General features: G+C 45.7%; 1 protein-coding gene across 4 annotated transcripts in view; it reads right to left on the minus strand.

Moving 5' to 3' along the window:
* Positions 1-15,793, minus strand: part of TNIK (TRAF2 and NCK interacting kinase) — a 396,007-nt gene that overhangs the window by 85,542 nt on the left and 294,672 nt on the right. For all 4 annotated transcript variants that reach the window (XM_030330590.1, XM_030330591.1, XM_030330587.1 and 1 more), the window contains exons 11-12: positions 13,128-13,194; positions 8,988-9,192 (exon numbers count right to left, since the gene is read on the minus strand). In XM_030330590.1, coding sequence (XP_030186450.1) covers positions 8,988-9,192; positions 13,128-13,194 — 272 coding nt within the window. The remainder of the gene's footprint in view (positions 1-8,987; positions 9,193-13,127; positions 13,195-15,793) is intronic.

The raw sequence follows: 15,793 nt of genomic DNA on the forward strand, positions 1-15,793 counted from the left end.
AGTGTTCCATACGGCCGTGACGACCACATGGCCTCCTGAAGCACCGGTGTGACTTACACACGCGTGCGACCACAGACCACCGTCAGAGACCCGTGGGCAGGCCCCACCTAGGACAATGGGCACCCAGTTTGCCTGCCTGGCTCCCAGCTGATTCACAATCTCTGTTCAGTAATTGCAATAAAAGAACAAAAGCCCAGCTAGAAAGCATTCAGTCTTCGTGCTGATGCTAATGACATTCAGGGATAAAGGGCTGCTTTGCCTCCCAACTGAGGCCACTCGCAAGACACATTAGGATGCCTATGGTTAATGACTAAGTGAATTAAAGGCCGTTTCTCAGCAGTGCCAATGAATTAATACCCCAGGCCCTGAATGGGGGAGTTATTCTTGTTCATGGTGCTTTCTTCCGGTCGAGGGCCTGGGAGTATGGTCCGGTGGGTGGGAATGTGCACTTGTGAAAAGCCGCCCTGATTTCCCTGTCTCCCGCTTCTGTGCGCTGAGCTTGTTCCGGCCACCTTCGACTGCAAGCACCCTGAAAAGATGACTCAGGGTAGCAATGGCAAGGCAGACCATGGGAAACAAAGATTTTTCCCTCTCTCTGCAACTCTCTTCTTGAACTTACTTAGGTACTTGCTCGGTGCCAGGTACTGTTCTAAGTGCTTTCTGTGTATTAACTCATTCAATCCTCAAAATTATCACTATCCCCTTTTATAAACAGACAACCTGAGGCAGAAAGAAGTCATGTCTCTTCCAAGATCACAAAGGCAGTAAGTGGTAGAGACAGATTCAAACCCAGGCAGTTGATTACAGTACCTTTGACTGCCTTGGTCCTACCTTCTCGGTGAAAGGGTTCACTCCTAAGGTACAGTGCCCTTGATGCCCAGAAGCTTACTATTGAGACACAACAAGATTTCTATCTTAGGGGTTTGTTTTAGGTACTGGTAGGACATAAAATTTGATGTAGCCATTTGGTGGCAATGATGGGATCATAATTACACAGTGTTGGAAATGACAGCAAGAAATACTGATAAGGGAATATATCGAAAAGCAGAATTTCTCCAGGGGAAGGTTCCTGGAGGCTTGGCTGGTAAGAGACTTCTCTAGATGGCAGTTCATCCTACTAAATGAGGTACATCCGGAAGGACAGAGAATGGGTTGCCTCCCTGTGCCGGCAAGGCCAGGGCCGTTGGCTAAGGCATCAGCAGACAGATGTGCCAGCAAGAGACAATGAGAGCTGTGCTCTCAGGAAGGGATGGAAAAGTCCATGGGTTACAGTAAATAGAGAAGGTGCCTTAGAGAATTCAGGAAGGCAGACAATGGGAAATGCTATCTATATAGAAAATCCTAACAACAATTTTGAAATCATCCATTGCAAAATAACAATAAAACCGTTGCCAATAATGTCAATCATTCTTGTGTCAGGATTGTGTCAAGCCTTCTGTACACGATTCCCTTTACTTCTCACAACAGTCCTGCAAAGTAAATAGTATATTTTTTAAGTTTATTTATTTTGAGAGAGAGAGAGAGAGAGAGAGAGAGCATGTACACTCATATGACGGGGGAAGTGCAGAGAGAAAGGACAGAGAGAGAGGATTCCAAGCAGGCTCCACACTGTTGGCACAGAGCCAGATGGAAGGCTCGAAATCATGACCTGAGCTCAGATCAAGAGTCAGATCAGCTTAAGGACTAAGCTACCCAGGTGCCCTAGTAAATGGTATTTTGATTGTGTATATACAGAAGCTGAGGTTCCGAGAGGGTAAGTAATTTACTCAAGGCCACATAGCTTGAATTACGCCTTTATTTCTACAGCTTCAAAGCTGGTATAGTTTGCCTCTGTACTAAGCTATCCAGTCATTTAAAAACTATTGACATTTTTTTCTCCTAATGACATAAATGAATTCCTACTAGTATAACACATACTCTTCTCAAGACATGAATAAAAGCTTACCTGTTGGTACATTTATTTTAATAAATTCAAGAGGATTTTACTACTGTACATAAAAGCATTTAAACTTTTGGAAATTACACCTCTGACTTCAGCCAAAGGCACCCACTCCAATAATAATAACTAATATTTATTGAGTGCTGCTGTAAGTGTTAGTCACATTCTAAGCTTTTCCAGGAACTAACTCATTGAATCCTCATGACGGCCCTGGAAGGTAATCCTACTATTCTTTCTAGTTTTACAAATGGGGAAATTGAGGCACAGTTAAGTTAAAAACTTGTACTTAATAAGGAAGGTAACTGTTAGACAAAATACTGCTATCAACAGAATCTCCCCCAAGTGCTCTGTTGCCCGTGGGGATTTTCAGAGCTTTATTGTGATGTCCTGCATATACTGGCTCTTAAAGATGTGTGCAGCTCCCCCTGGCCCCTGCCCCTTTGCTTTGGTTTAAGAACATCTGAGAGAAACAACATAGGTTCCAAAGAATAACCTCACATACCAGGGGCTTCTCTGGGCTCAGGCTGCAGCTGCTACAGCTTCTCTGAGACTAGCCTGCTTGCCCTGAAGGAAAGCAGATGATAAGGGAGAACGTGAGCAAAAGTTGAGCACAAATGGGGGCGCCTGGGTGGCTCAATCGGTTAAGCGTCCAACTCTTGATTTCGGCTCAGGTCATGATCTCACGGTTCCTGAGTTTGAGCCCCACATTGGACTTCACAGTGTGGAGCCTGCCTGGGATTCTCTCTCTCCCTCTCTCTCTCTCTCTTTCTGCCTCCTCCTCCTCCTTGCACTCTCTCTTTCTCTCTCTCTCTCTCAAAAATAAATAAATAAACATTAAAAAAAGCTGGCCACAAATGGATGAACACAAAATTGTTTAGAGTTCTCTAAGCAGAAGCACGAGGTGGGACTCATTAGCCATATTTAAACTACACTGGACAGGCCCTTCAAAAGAGAGATCTATCCAGCTTTGGGCAGTTGACAAAGTTCTTTCGCGTCCGTCTTCCTGGTTAATTCCCAACATGACTTAGGTAGGGGACAAGCTTGGTTGGGGACCTCTGTGAGAGCCCAGGAATGCGAGCCAGGGTGGGGAGACTCAAAGAGTGGCCAGGGTGTGCAGGAGGCACACGGCAGTGCTCAGACCCAAACTGATGTCTTCGCACCCCAAATTCAGATCCCACTTGCTGAGCAGATTGCTTCCCTTTCTCCCAAACAGGAAATGAATGCACTTATCTTACTCGACCTCGGGGCGGCATTCTGCACAGCAGTCCCCTTTAACTTGTTCATTGCACTTGAATACTTGATTTTCTTTGCAATAACATCAAATTCTACGGGTGTTCCTTCTACATCTCTATCAGCCTTTGCTGGCTTCTCCTCTCTTGCTCGATGTTCTCAGAGTTCAGGCCCACACCCTCCTCTCTTCTTGATGTATACTTCCAGTACCATAAGCCGTGATGCCCCCTTTTCCCCATCCCACCCTCTCTTCTCTGGCTGCCTCCGTATAATCCAGCTGCCTGCTTGGCATCACCACTGGCCACCTCACAGACATCTTCAATTCACCACATTGCAAGCTCATCTTATCCTCTTGGTCCCAAAGCCGGTCCTCCAGCCAGATGCTCCAGTCCACACTGGGAACCATCTATGACATCTACTCAGGCACCACATTTACAGATGTATTCTGCATGTTCTACAGCCCGCATCTCTTTCCAGTGTGTCCCCTTTCCTCAATCCCCCTTCCACCGCCACTCACAGAAACACCACCCTCTCTGACCTGGACCAACTTGGCTCTCTCGTCCACTCTTGCCTCTTCCAATCACTCAACCTTGCAGCAGCCACAGTTTCCTTTTAAAAATGCCGATCTGATTACATTCCCTTGGTTAACACATGTCAGTGGTTTCCCACTATTTTCAGGGTAAAATTTAAAAATCCTTAACTGGGCCTGGGAAGCTGTCTAGATGAGTGTGCCTTGGCCTACCTGCCTGGCATCTCTGCGTGCCCCTCCCACCCAAGTCCTTCAGCTGGAATCCCCAGCAGGCCTCCCAGCCAGGCTGGGCTGCTGTCTCCACCCCACACCTCTCTGGTTGATTACTTAGCCGCCCTTCCTCTCCACCACAGCAGTCTGGCAATGATAATGAGTGGTTATTTAGGTGACTATCTGCCCCGTGCCTGTTTCCCTCAGAGATCTGGTGAGCACCAGGGCAGACTGTATTCCTGGGGTCCAGCATAGCAGAGGTGTGAATTCATGAAATTTGTTGAATGACTGCCCGTCGGAATAGGAAACATGTTTTAATTCTACCATACCCAGTTGAGCCTAACGTCTTCAAAAGCCCAGCCACTGATATTAAAAAAGTTAGAGGCTTATAGGGAATTCACCTGTCAAGACTGTTAGGCTCTCATTTTTTAGATCAGCACTCCACTCTTACTGGCCAATAAGATACTTAGTGGTATTTCTTAAAAGATTTTTTTTCAGGCAATAGAACCAAAGCAGTATAACATCTTTCAGCTAGGACTGGTTGTTTCTATAACTGGCTGATGTTATGATGGTCTTGAAGGGCACTAAATAAGACGTAGGTGACTTGAAAGACTTAACGCAATTCTCTGAAGAATGAAACTTCCACCATTGAGCAATTTGGTGCCCGTGGGGTCAATCTGATTATTCTTGTGACTTAAAGATATTCTTCTCCAAACGAAGGCATAGAATGCTCTCAGTGGGTTGGAAAAAAAAAATGATAAATCACTAAAACCATTCCAAAACTCTTGGGCACAGTTAAGTATCACCACAAATCTGGCCAAGGTTAGTCTGAAAAGATGACCATAGTAAGTGCTGTAGCACTTTAAGGTCATGATTCTTGGCCCCTAACTCTGTGATGGAGAATAAAACAAGAGGGATTTTGTGTAGGCCAAGTGATAGAAAGAAATTTTTATTGAACTAAATAAAAATAAAGGAGGTCTTCTATGTACTTTTCTCACTAGTGATGGATTCATTCACCTTAGCTAGGTTCAGTCAATTTCCTGGAAATTAGTTATACATTGTGCTTTATCACTGGTCCAAAGCTGAAAGTCTTATACCCAACCGATCGTTGGTCCAAAGTCACGTCCTTTTCATGAGGCTGATAAATGACTACATTCAGTGTACAAAGTCCTTCTAAGAATATGCAGATACTGATATAGAACCTATTCAAATCCACATGGTTACCCATAAATAGCAAAGGACACACAGGGCTTCCTTGGAAACTAAAGCTCTGGTAGGGGGTGACATCTGAGATCCCCGGGGAATATAAAGGGTACAACCTACACAGTCCTGCGTCACCAGAAGGTCATCTGATGGCCCTTTATTTGAGAATCGAATTGCATTTCCAGGATGCCAACAGAAGCCCGCCTGACCCACAATGAAGCTAAATCTGCAAGTCTAACTGTGGGCTTTCACTGCCTCTACATAGTCCAAGCTCCTACTCAAGGCACCAGAAACACAAGTTGTCACCACGGGCCAGGGCGGCAGACCTATTACTTAGGAGTTCAGAATTTACAGCCACCTCAGTAGTTAGTATTTCTTTTCTTTGTGTTGAGGAATAGGTGCAAGATGAAGGATCAAAAGATAAAGCTGGTGTAATCTCTTAATGCCCTGTGGTCACAAGTGTTCTTGCTTCTGAGGAGAAGCCAGGGCTCATGTGCGTTGGTGCGCAAAGCAAAGTGTTCTTGGGCACACTGTTGCCTTTGGTGCAAGCGGGGACTCGGAGCGTGTGTTCTGTGGGTACATGTGCCCCACTGAGTCTGAACTCTGACCTGCCTCCAATATAGAGGCTCCAGAAAGTGCCACACAAGAAGAGACACGAGGAGGCCTTGGCCATAGCTCTGACGGGGCACACCAGAGCCAGAACCCATTTTAAAGAAGAGCACCTGCTGGCTGGGTACAGCTTGTTTGCCTTTGCTCAAAAGTCCTTAGGTTCTCAGAGTAAAAGGCCACAGGACCATGGGCCAGAAAAATATGCCTGGCTAATCAGTGGAGAGGCAGAATGGATGCAGTGACAGCTCTTTGGCTCTGGAGTCCGATCCCCTGGGATTGAAACCTAGTTTTCCTCCCAAGCTGTGTGACCCTGTAGCAAGTTATTAACCTCTCTGAAAAAAAAATATTTTTTAAGTTTATTTGCTTATTTTGAGAGAGACAGAGATAGCATGAATGGGGGAGGGGGAGGGGCACAAAGAGAGAGAGAGAGAGAGAGAGAGAGAGAGAGAGAAACCCACGCAGGCTCCGTGCTGTCTGCTTAGAGCCCAATGTGGGGCTCTAACTCACAGAATGTGAGATCATGGCCTGAGCTGAAATTGAGAGTCGGATGCTCAACCAACTGAACCATGCAGGTGCCCCATAACCTCTCTGAAATTCAGCTGCATTATCTTCAGACTGGGGGTTATTGTGAGGATTAAATGAGACAATTCATGTAAAGTGCAGAACAGAGTACCTGTCATATGGTAAATGCTTTGGAAAGCGTTAGAAATCATTATTTTAGCAACTTGATGGAAAAAAACGTTTAAAGCTCAAATAAATCATATCAGGTAAGAAGGGAAGAAAATACAGATAAAAACAAAACAAAATAACACAACGCATCCTCTGAAAAGACTTTGCATTAATTGAGGATCCAGGCTCAAGGGTCAAAAGTTGTTATGTTAAAATTTAAAAAAAAAAGGAAGAAAGTGCACATAAGTGTGTGTGTATGCACAGGCACATGGGCATTCTTGAATATTTTAAATGTTTTATGGGAGGACAGTGGAGATTTTCTAGGGTTTACATGGTGTCATTCACTTGAAATTAAGTGTAACAAGTCATTAGGCAAGGAGCCCACTAACTAAGGCATATGGTCAAGGTTTCCAGGGTGTAAACGCCTCAGTGAGGTGGTGCCCTTCAGAAATGCCCTTGGAAGGAATAAACCATAAGGAAGGGAGCAGGAGAGGCGGGACGTGGGGGCAGTGCCCGACAGGGTACTGTTTAGGTGAGGGGAGAGGTTTGGCCAGAGTCTACACGAGTAAACATGGGCTCCAGCCCGCAGAGGCATTTGGTTCTCAGAACTGGCAGACTGGTGGATATGGCACAGCTCTGGATTGGGGGCTAGAATGAGAGGTCCCGACTGACCTGGCTGGGCTGAAGGTGACACCAGGTCTTAGCTGCAAGGGATTTCAATTCGTGCCCAGGAGAGTAACCAGAGGGGGTACAGGCACCTGCACAGCTATACTCCGCGCTTCGCTTCTGAGAGCTGCTTAATTAACACCCACACCTCCCTTTCCCCTGCCTCTGCCTGCTCCTTCCAAGGTCTCCTTTCCATGGCACCGCAGGGTCTCCGTCTACTACAGTGTCGTTTTTAGAATAGAAGGTGGTGAACTTCAAACTTCTCTTGCACGGAGCATTCTTCACACTGACAAGAAGACAGACTTATAAACTGAAATTGGAACGTGCTTCACTTGCCCACTGATGCTTGCAGAAGCCTGCAAGGTCCTACTGTGAGGGTCTCAGTTCAAGGCTTCAATGACTTATTTCGGGGCTTGTGTGGACACTGAGATCAGATCTCAATGGGTGTGAACACTGTGCACTTAGCGGCTCTGTGATATTGGGCCAATTATTTCAATCTCTTCCTGAACTTCAATTTCTTCTTGGTTAAATGGGGATTGTATGCATTCGGCACGAGAAGCAATGGATATACGCAAAGAGATAATGATAGTAGATGAGATCCTGGATATAAGCAAATAACCTCACCCAGGAGCTGGCGCACAGAAGTCGCTTCATAATTGCAACTGTTGGGTATTATTGTGGCCGGTCTGTGTATGAACATTCCAGGGATATATGAGGTTGATAGGATTTTACTGCAAACTGAAACGGAGGCCCTCACCGATTTAAACCAGGGAGGCTGGACCTGGATGTGCCAATTAAAAAGCAATCTGCTCCTGGTGCCTGCAATCCACCAGCCTCGAACTGCCGTGGCCACCTGACAGAGCGAGTGAATTACTGTAAACCGTTAATGAGGAGCAAGACGGCGTTTGGGAAAACTGTAAAATTGCTGCCCCATTATCGTGCAGTCGGTCAACCTTTCATCTGCCACCAGACTTTTCCAACAGCTATGCTCTCAGTTTCCTAACTATCTAGAGGCTTTGATGTAGCCCATAAAGGAAGGAGGCTTAACAAACTTCTGTAAGACCACAAGGGTGAGAGCCTCACCCAGGACAAGGCATGCAGGAAGGTGTGGCTGCTGGTATGGTTTCCCACACAGATGACAGCAATGCCTGCTGGTGAAGGCAAGTGTGGCCAGCAAGCTGGAGGACGGGTCCTGGATACTAAAGGTGTGCAAAAGGACTTGTGAAGTGCTTTCCACAGTGTCCAGAGGGGTGACGAAAGGGTATCTACAGGAGGACCCTGCGTTTCCATACCTGACATTTCACTTGCCTGCCTGGTCACTGCGGTCTACTTAACACCTATATTGTACCTCTCCATATTGACTCATTTATTCCTATATTAGTTCATTCATTCCATGAATACTCACGAGGCATCTACCATGTGCAAGGCCCTGTTCTAGGCGCTAGAGATACATGATGGAGAGATGCATCGGGGACGAAAGAGACAAAATCCCCTGTCCTCGGGAGCTCAGATTCCAGCGTAAGATGTGCAAAGGTACATAGAGAGTATGTGTGAAGGTGGTAAGAGCTATGCAAAAATAATAAAGCCGGGAAGGGCAACAGGACATGCTAGAGGGAGGGGGTGCAAATTTAAGTAAGGTGGTCAAGGAGGCTGCACTGAGGAGGTGATATCTAAGTAAGACTTGAAGAGGCTGAGGTCTTTAGCTGCTTTCCTGAAGTGACCACACCAAGGTCACTTCTCATCAAGGTCACGCCCTGGCCCCCTGCCAGGCAAGGGAAGTCCTTGACTGGTAACAGCATTCAGGCCTCATCCTCCTTTGCAAGTTAAGGTGTGTGCTCCCAGCGGGCCACGGCCCCACACAAGGATGGGACACTCAGGAAGCGATCTGACCAAGAGGCGTGGGCTTCCACGGTGGCCCAGGCAGGTGCTCACCTCCTCCAGCCGCCGCCGCTGCTCCTTCTGCTCCTCTATGCGCTTCTGGCGCTCGGCCAGCAGCTGCCTCTTGTGTTCCTCGTTCTCCCGCTGCTGCTGTTCCAGCTGCTGCCGCCGCAGGGCCTCCGAACGCTCCTTGTTGGCCAGCTGGAGCCTCAGGAAGTCCCGCCGCAGTGTGGACTCCCCTGGCAGGTTCAGAATGGAGCTGTGGGCAGGAGGGAGAGATCAGGATCCTGCGTGCGGCAAGGGTCATTATTACCCGGGTCCTGGGGAGGACAGCGGGCAAACAACTCCCCTGTATGCGGGGAAGGGAGCCGCATGTGCCAGTGGGGGCTCTTAGACCCTGTGTTAATTACAGTACTCATCCCCAGGGAAACTGAGTCAAGGCTCAGCCTCCTCTTCAGTGTGACTACTGCATACGCGTTCTGTCTCCATCCCTGGATGGAGATGTCATCACCTCTCTCCAGCACTGTCCACGCTGCTCCCTCACCCTTGTGACATGCAAAGATCTGCTTCTAAAGGTTTTAATGAGTGTGCAAGCCTTAGGCCCTGGATCGGCTGGTTTTCATGTTTAAGAAAGGCACAAAAAAGTCCAGCAAATGAAATGAACAACCGGGAGCTGCAGGGAACCTATTCTACTAAGATGAGTACATCACCCCCCCCCCCACCTCCTCTGTGACTCCCTGCACCAAACCCCAGGAGGCAAAGGACAGGCTGCTCATGTGAAGACATGATGAGCCAGGGAGGGAGAACATTTGAGTCAAGGTCAACACAGAGTAGAATAGGAACCCAAGCCTGCCAAAGTCAGAGAGTTCAGGGCTTGTCTCGCTGCACCAGGATTAAAGAGAAGTGACATGGTTTGTTCTGGAGCAGATGGTGTAGACTTCAACCCAGCTCACTGATTCCTAGATTCTGTTTAAGCACCATGGGCTTCAGTTTCCTCATCTGTAAAACGGTGGTTGTGCATCATGTGTATGTGTGTGTGGGGGTGTGTGTGCGCGCGCGCACATGTAAGAAAGAAAGTAGAAAGAAAAAGAGGATAGAAAACACCATAAAGCAACTCTCCCCACAGCCCTGGTCTAGGGCTGTCCTATTCACATCTAACTGCATTGAACAACTCAAAGTTAGACTCTTTGGTTGCACACAGCAGCCTAACAGGGAGGTGGGGAAGGCTCTTATTTGTTCATGCAAATCTTTTCATCTTTCTGGCAACTTCCACTTGCGATCAATCCATTAAATAACTATTGACCCTTTCTAGGTAGCAGGCACCGTGATAGGTTCCAGTGGATACAGCAGTTACTCAATGAATGTTCTCTCTAGTTATCTTGTTGTGGGGAAGAGAGACAGACAAATAATTAGATAAGATACAAATAACAATTTCACGTAGGAGCAGGGCTCTATATAAGACAAAAGATGTAATGGCTTAAGAGTGGTTTGGGGCGCCTGGGTGGCGCAGTCGGTTAAGCGTCCGACTTCAGCCAGGTCACGATCTCACGGTCCGTGAGTTCGAGCCCCGCGTCACGCTCTGGGCTGATGGCTCGGAGCCTGGAGCCTGTTTCCGATTCTGTGTCTCCCTCTCTCTCTGCCCCTCCCCCGTTCATGCTCTGTCTCTCTCTGTCCCAAAAATAAGTAAACGTTGAAAAAAAAAATTAAAAAAAAAAAAAAAGAGTGGCAATGGCAGGAAGATGGGGCGAGAATTAAGCGTTCTGCTCAAGACGGGGGTGATCAGGGAAGAACTTTCTGAGAAGGTGCCAGATGAGCCAACACTCAAATGATGACGGGTTGGTGCCACAAAGAGGTAGGGGAAGAACCTTTCAGGCAGAAAGAAAAGCAAATGTAGAAGCCTGTGGCGGGGACAGGTGCGGCATATTTGAGGAACCAAACTCCATGGGACTTCCCAGAGCACAGTGAAGGAGAAAGGTGGTCCAAGAGGAGGCCAGAGAGACTGGGCAGACCCGGGAAGGCACATGGCATGGAAGCCAGCAATGGAAAGGTTATAGTCAGGGTAGTGACGTGATGGGATTTGTTGGCTGCTGAATGGACTTCTGTCTGCAGGGCGTGGGAGGTGAGGGCAAGCAGGGCCACCAGCTGGGCTGGCACTGAAGTGGCTCTGTGGGGGTGGGGCGGTGAGGATGGAGGCAGAGAAGCACTTGCTGGGAGAGCTGATGAAGCCTGTTGATGGATCTGGTGTGTGGAGTGAGCAATGCTTGCAGGTTTTGTCTGGCACCTGGACAGTGGTGGTGACGCAAATGGGAGCAGATTTGGTGGCAGTTGACGAGGGGATTATTCTGTTTTGGAGAGCGGTTAGCATGCCGCGTGACTGCCATCAATGCCAAAAAATGACATGAAAAGGCTTTGTTCATGATGTCCCACAGACGGTGCTTGGATTCTACTAACAAAACTCCTCTAAAACTTACAGCTTTTGTGTAGGACTCTGAACCAAACCCCAAGCAAGCGAGCTTATCCACACAGGCCACAAGCTCCATGCAAAAAGGCAGGACTTGGGGAGCCCGGCCTCACCATGCACACGAGGATGCACTGGTGTTGAGTCAATTGATGTTGAATCAATTAACTGATGTTGAATTAATGTCAGGCGATTTGAGCTGTAGTAGCAGCTCAGTCATAAACTTGGTGTGTGACCTGCTTGCCATCTTTGAGCTCTCACCTCATTTTTAAAATGAGATAACCACTGTCCCTTTCGAGTTTTCAGGATTTCACAAAGATTAATTACATGTGCCCATAAAACAGGACTTGGAACATAATCTTCAGTGTGGTATAATGACACGTTACAATTATAGAAGCGTTAAGGCATGGGTAGGTCAGCCCGCTAAGTGACTCAGTTTAGCAAGTACTAGTTAAAATGTGGCTTCTCGGTTCTCTAGAGAGTGATCAGAAGGGCTGACGTGACATCTGGGTGAGCTTTGGAAAAATAAAAAATAGTGCACAACCTCTCTGAATGCAGGGCATTTGGTCCTTTGCCTTTGATCGTCACTACTTGACAGACATTATCTCTATGTAGCTAAACTGGGGGTAGCTCATGTAACGTATCAGATGGAAGGAAAAACTTTCCTTCAGTCTCTGACCTTGAAAATTCCTGTAGCAGGTGAAGAGAAAAACTGGATGGCCCAGTAAGTCCCTCTTTCTTCCTGTAGTTCAGCAATAATTCAGCTTGGGAGATCTGAGTTAACTCAAAAAAAGAAGCCACTGGTTCATTCTAACAGCAGTGGCTGAGCTGGCCTCTTTCTTTCCTGGTCAGGTAGCTCTGCCCCAGCAGTATGGCAATTATGCCTCCCGGATCATTGGAGTCCTCTCCTTGGATGGCTAGAGGATGGAGACCCATATACCCCACTGAGCTTTCTTCTTTTGCATTTTCCCCGATAAATCTCACTTCCCACCACCATGGTGTGTGTGCCTGTCCCCCTCAACTCACCAAACTGCTGCCAGCTGAACTGTCTCACAGAACAGAAATCCCGGCAATGTGAGTACACTAACCTTAATCATTCATAAACACACTGGAAGAAAGTCGGAATCAGTGTCAAGTGAAATTCAAAATGCAGGGATGGTAATGATAAAAGCAGCATTGGTTCTGGGATCCAACATGTGACAACTGAGGTGGGCATGAATGTTTCTATGTAGGGTTCCCCTCTCGAGCATGATTCGATTTCCTGGAAATTATTTCCTCTCAGATTAGACTGTGGTGAAAATACCAAGACATGTGACAAGGACAGTGGCTGCCCAAATGGGCTTCTTAAAGAAAGGTATGATGTAACGAAGTGAATAATTCAAGTCCCAAAATACCACTGAGGTCTCCTGAAAGTCACAGTTTTAGGTACTTTGAGTCTTGTATTACCCAGATAATTGCCTCTACCCATTCTACACGTTACATACGTGAGGAAACAAGGTCTTAGAATAGAGACCATAAATCTTAGGGGACAAGATAAAGAATACGCTGATTTCCACATTTTTGTAAGAGTCTGCCCGGGGAAATTTTCCCAAATTAATGAGTATGTTCATGGGCAATAAATTAAATGAGACCACCTTGCTGGATTCTTAAAAATGAACCTATAAATCAAAAGGAAGCATGTTTCACACAAGCACAACTCAGAATGTGAAAGTAACACTTAGCTTTTGCTCTCCTACCTGGGCTCTCCTGAGTCATTCTCCTCCTCTTCTTCCTCACTTCCGCTGTACTCATACTCTGTCTCATCTAAAGAGAGACTCACAGAATGTTAGTGCACAAAAAAGATGCTGCGGCTTGGTCAATCTCCCCCCCCCCCCCCCCGATCCTTGTTTTATATATAAGTAATCTGAGGCCCAAAGAGCTGTCATTAATGCTGACCTGGGACAGGCTCCAGGCCTCCTGACTTGTGATTTAATAGTTCCCATCAGCTGGATTCAAGTGCATGGAATTAACATTCAAAACTGTCCCAGCTGACTCTAGATACCTGTCCCTAATGGCTAGTGTTCACAGGAAAGTCAAGACAAGGAACTGCAAAATAACTTTTCAGTTTGTGTTAATTCCCCATTATGGAACCACCTAAACCAACTTTTTTTGGCCCAGTATTAACTTATTAATCATTTTTTTAAGTAGGAGTTTTATTATGACTTACATGGACCCACAAACTGTCTTTAGATATGTTGATAAACACCAGAAAGAAACTTGACAATGTGTGCTATTAAAAATATAGAGTTGGGGTGCCTGGATGACTCAGTCAGTTGAGCATCTGACTCTTGATTTCAGCTCTGGTCATGATCCCAGGGTTGTGGGACCAAGGCCCTTTCTCCCTCTGTCCCTCTCCTGCTCACACACACGTGTGTGCGCGTGCTCTCTCTCTCTCTCTCTCTCTCTCAAAAAAAAAAAAAAAAGACATAAATGGACCATTGGGGACATTCATTCAATTGCCCATTGGGGACATCCATTTAATTCAGTAATATGTTAAGCAAGTTAATATGCAATAATAAATACGATTGAGTCTGCTTTGGAGGAGATCAGAATCTAATGGGCAAGATGGACAAGTAGGTAATCAGATCCTCCATGATTATGAAGAAATTAATCTTTATTGGGTATCTCCCATGCCAGTCACCCTGCTAGATACTTTACCTATGTTCTTTCATTTATTTTACATAACAATACTTTAACACATTTTCAAGTGAAGACACTATCACAAGAGGTTAAGTGACCGAACCAATGACTTATTAATAAAAGGTCAGTCAATCTGGGCTTTGAATTTAGAATTCAATCCAGAACTTTTCCAACTTTGAAACTAGTATTCTTTCCAACATATTATATGCTAAAGAGAAGTGCATAAAAAGATCAATGAGATATCAGAGAAAGAAGCAAAGCCCATCGGTCATAATGAGGGAGAGGGGGGCAGCAAAGCCATTGAGGAGGAAATGAGCCGCACGTTGTAATTGTTGGTGGCCCCCTTCCAGGCAGACGGCAGCTGAAAGTGGTGGGAAAAGGACATTCCAAGCAACATAACCACGTGGGTAAGGGTGACAGTATTAAAGGGTATGACATGTTCACAATGAGTTGTTGGTGGCTAGATGTTGGGTGTGAGAAAAGCAGACAGAATGAGTAAGGCCAGCAAGTCTGATATGACTTTCTGAACCTTATATAAAAGTGCTTGCTGAAGACTTTTCTGCGGGGTTTGGGGTATCTTGCAAGAGCTTTTACTTTTAAGCAAGGCAGGGTGTCACATTACTGTTATCCTTTCATAGCTGTGGGTTAGTAATTATAACTTTGAAGGCATTTGTGTACCCCTAAAAAGGAACTAAAACTGCAATTTGGTTGGGCTACCACCAGGAGGCAGCACACATGAAAAGAACTAAACCCTTTGCCTTCCATACTCTTCAGCCATTAAAGGGCTAATGAAAAGGAGCCAAAAGCATGATGATGTCAAGTGCATTTTTTTAAAATCACAAGTTAGTTTCAAGTATTTAGATATGTATGAAGTTTTCAGGCTACTTATTTTTGAGTATTATGTCACCAAAATGTAAAGGACTTCCATAAAGTGTTTCAATATTCCACACTGAAAGTGTACTTTTGCAAATTTACCTGAAATAAATCAATGGAAGAAGAGTAGGAAGTAAACTGCAGAAATTTTATCTAGAGAAGGAAATTCTAGCAAGGAAAAGAAACACACAATTAATGCAGTTATTTCTACTCTCGATGGGAAAACCTGCATTTGTCAGGCCCTTCAACTGTAATACTTCACCAAAATCTGGTCTTATTGTTTTTATATTACTGGCATAAATTAGCATATGTCAACATATCTTAAGGAAAAAATAATATTGGCTTAAAAAATCATAAATCAATTCTCATAAAATTGTTTGATTGTACCAAAAGCTGGTCTTAGAACCACTAAGAGAGTATGAAAGTATTACAGGAAGCAAATGAAGTAATTTGATGAAACTGAGCAAATGGAATGAAACCTCATTTGATCAATACTCCTTCTGGGGAGCAGAAAAAATGAAGGCTTCTGATGGCTTTGAGCCTAAACAGAATTAGGTTTCTTAAATTACCATGTAACTGTGGAGCATACCTCCTACCAGGAATCTTACTCTTCTACTCTGCAGAGAAGGAACACATTAAAAATAGTCTTATTTGGGGGCACCTGGCTGGCTCAGTTGGTTAAGTGTCCAACTCCTGATTTTGGCTCAGGTCATGATCCCAGGATTGTGGGATCAAGCCCCTCATCAGGCTCTATGCTGAGCAAGGAACCTGCATGAGATTGTCTCTCTCTCCCTCTGTCCCACTGTCCCTCTCCTCCTTTTCTTAAAATAAAAAAAATAGTCTTATTTTC

Source organism: Lynx canadensis, chromosome C2 (assembly GCF_007474595.2).
Source record: "Lynx canadensis isolate LIC74 chromosome C2, mLynCan4.pri.v2, whole genome shotgun sequence".
Lineage (NCBI taxonomy): Eukaryota > Metazoa > Chordata > Mammalia > Carnivora > Felidae > Lynx > Lynx canadensis.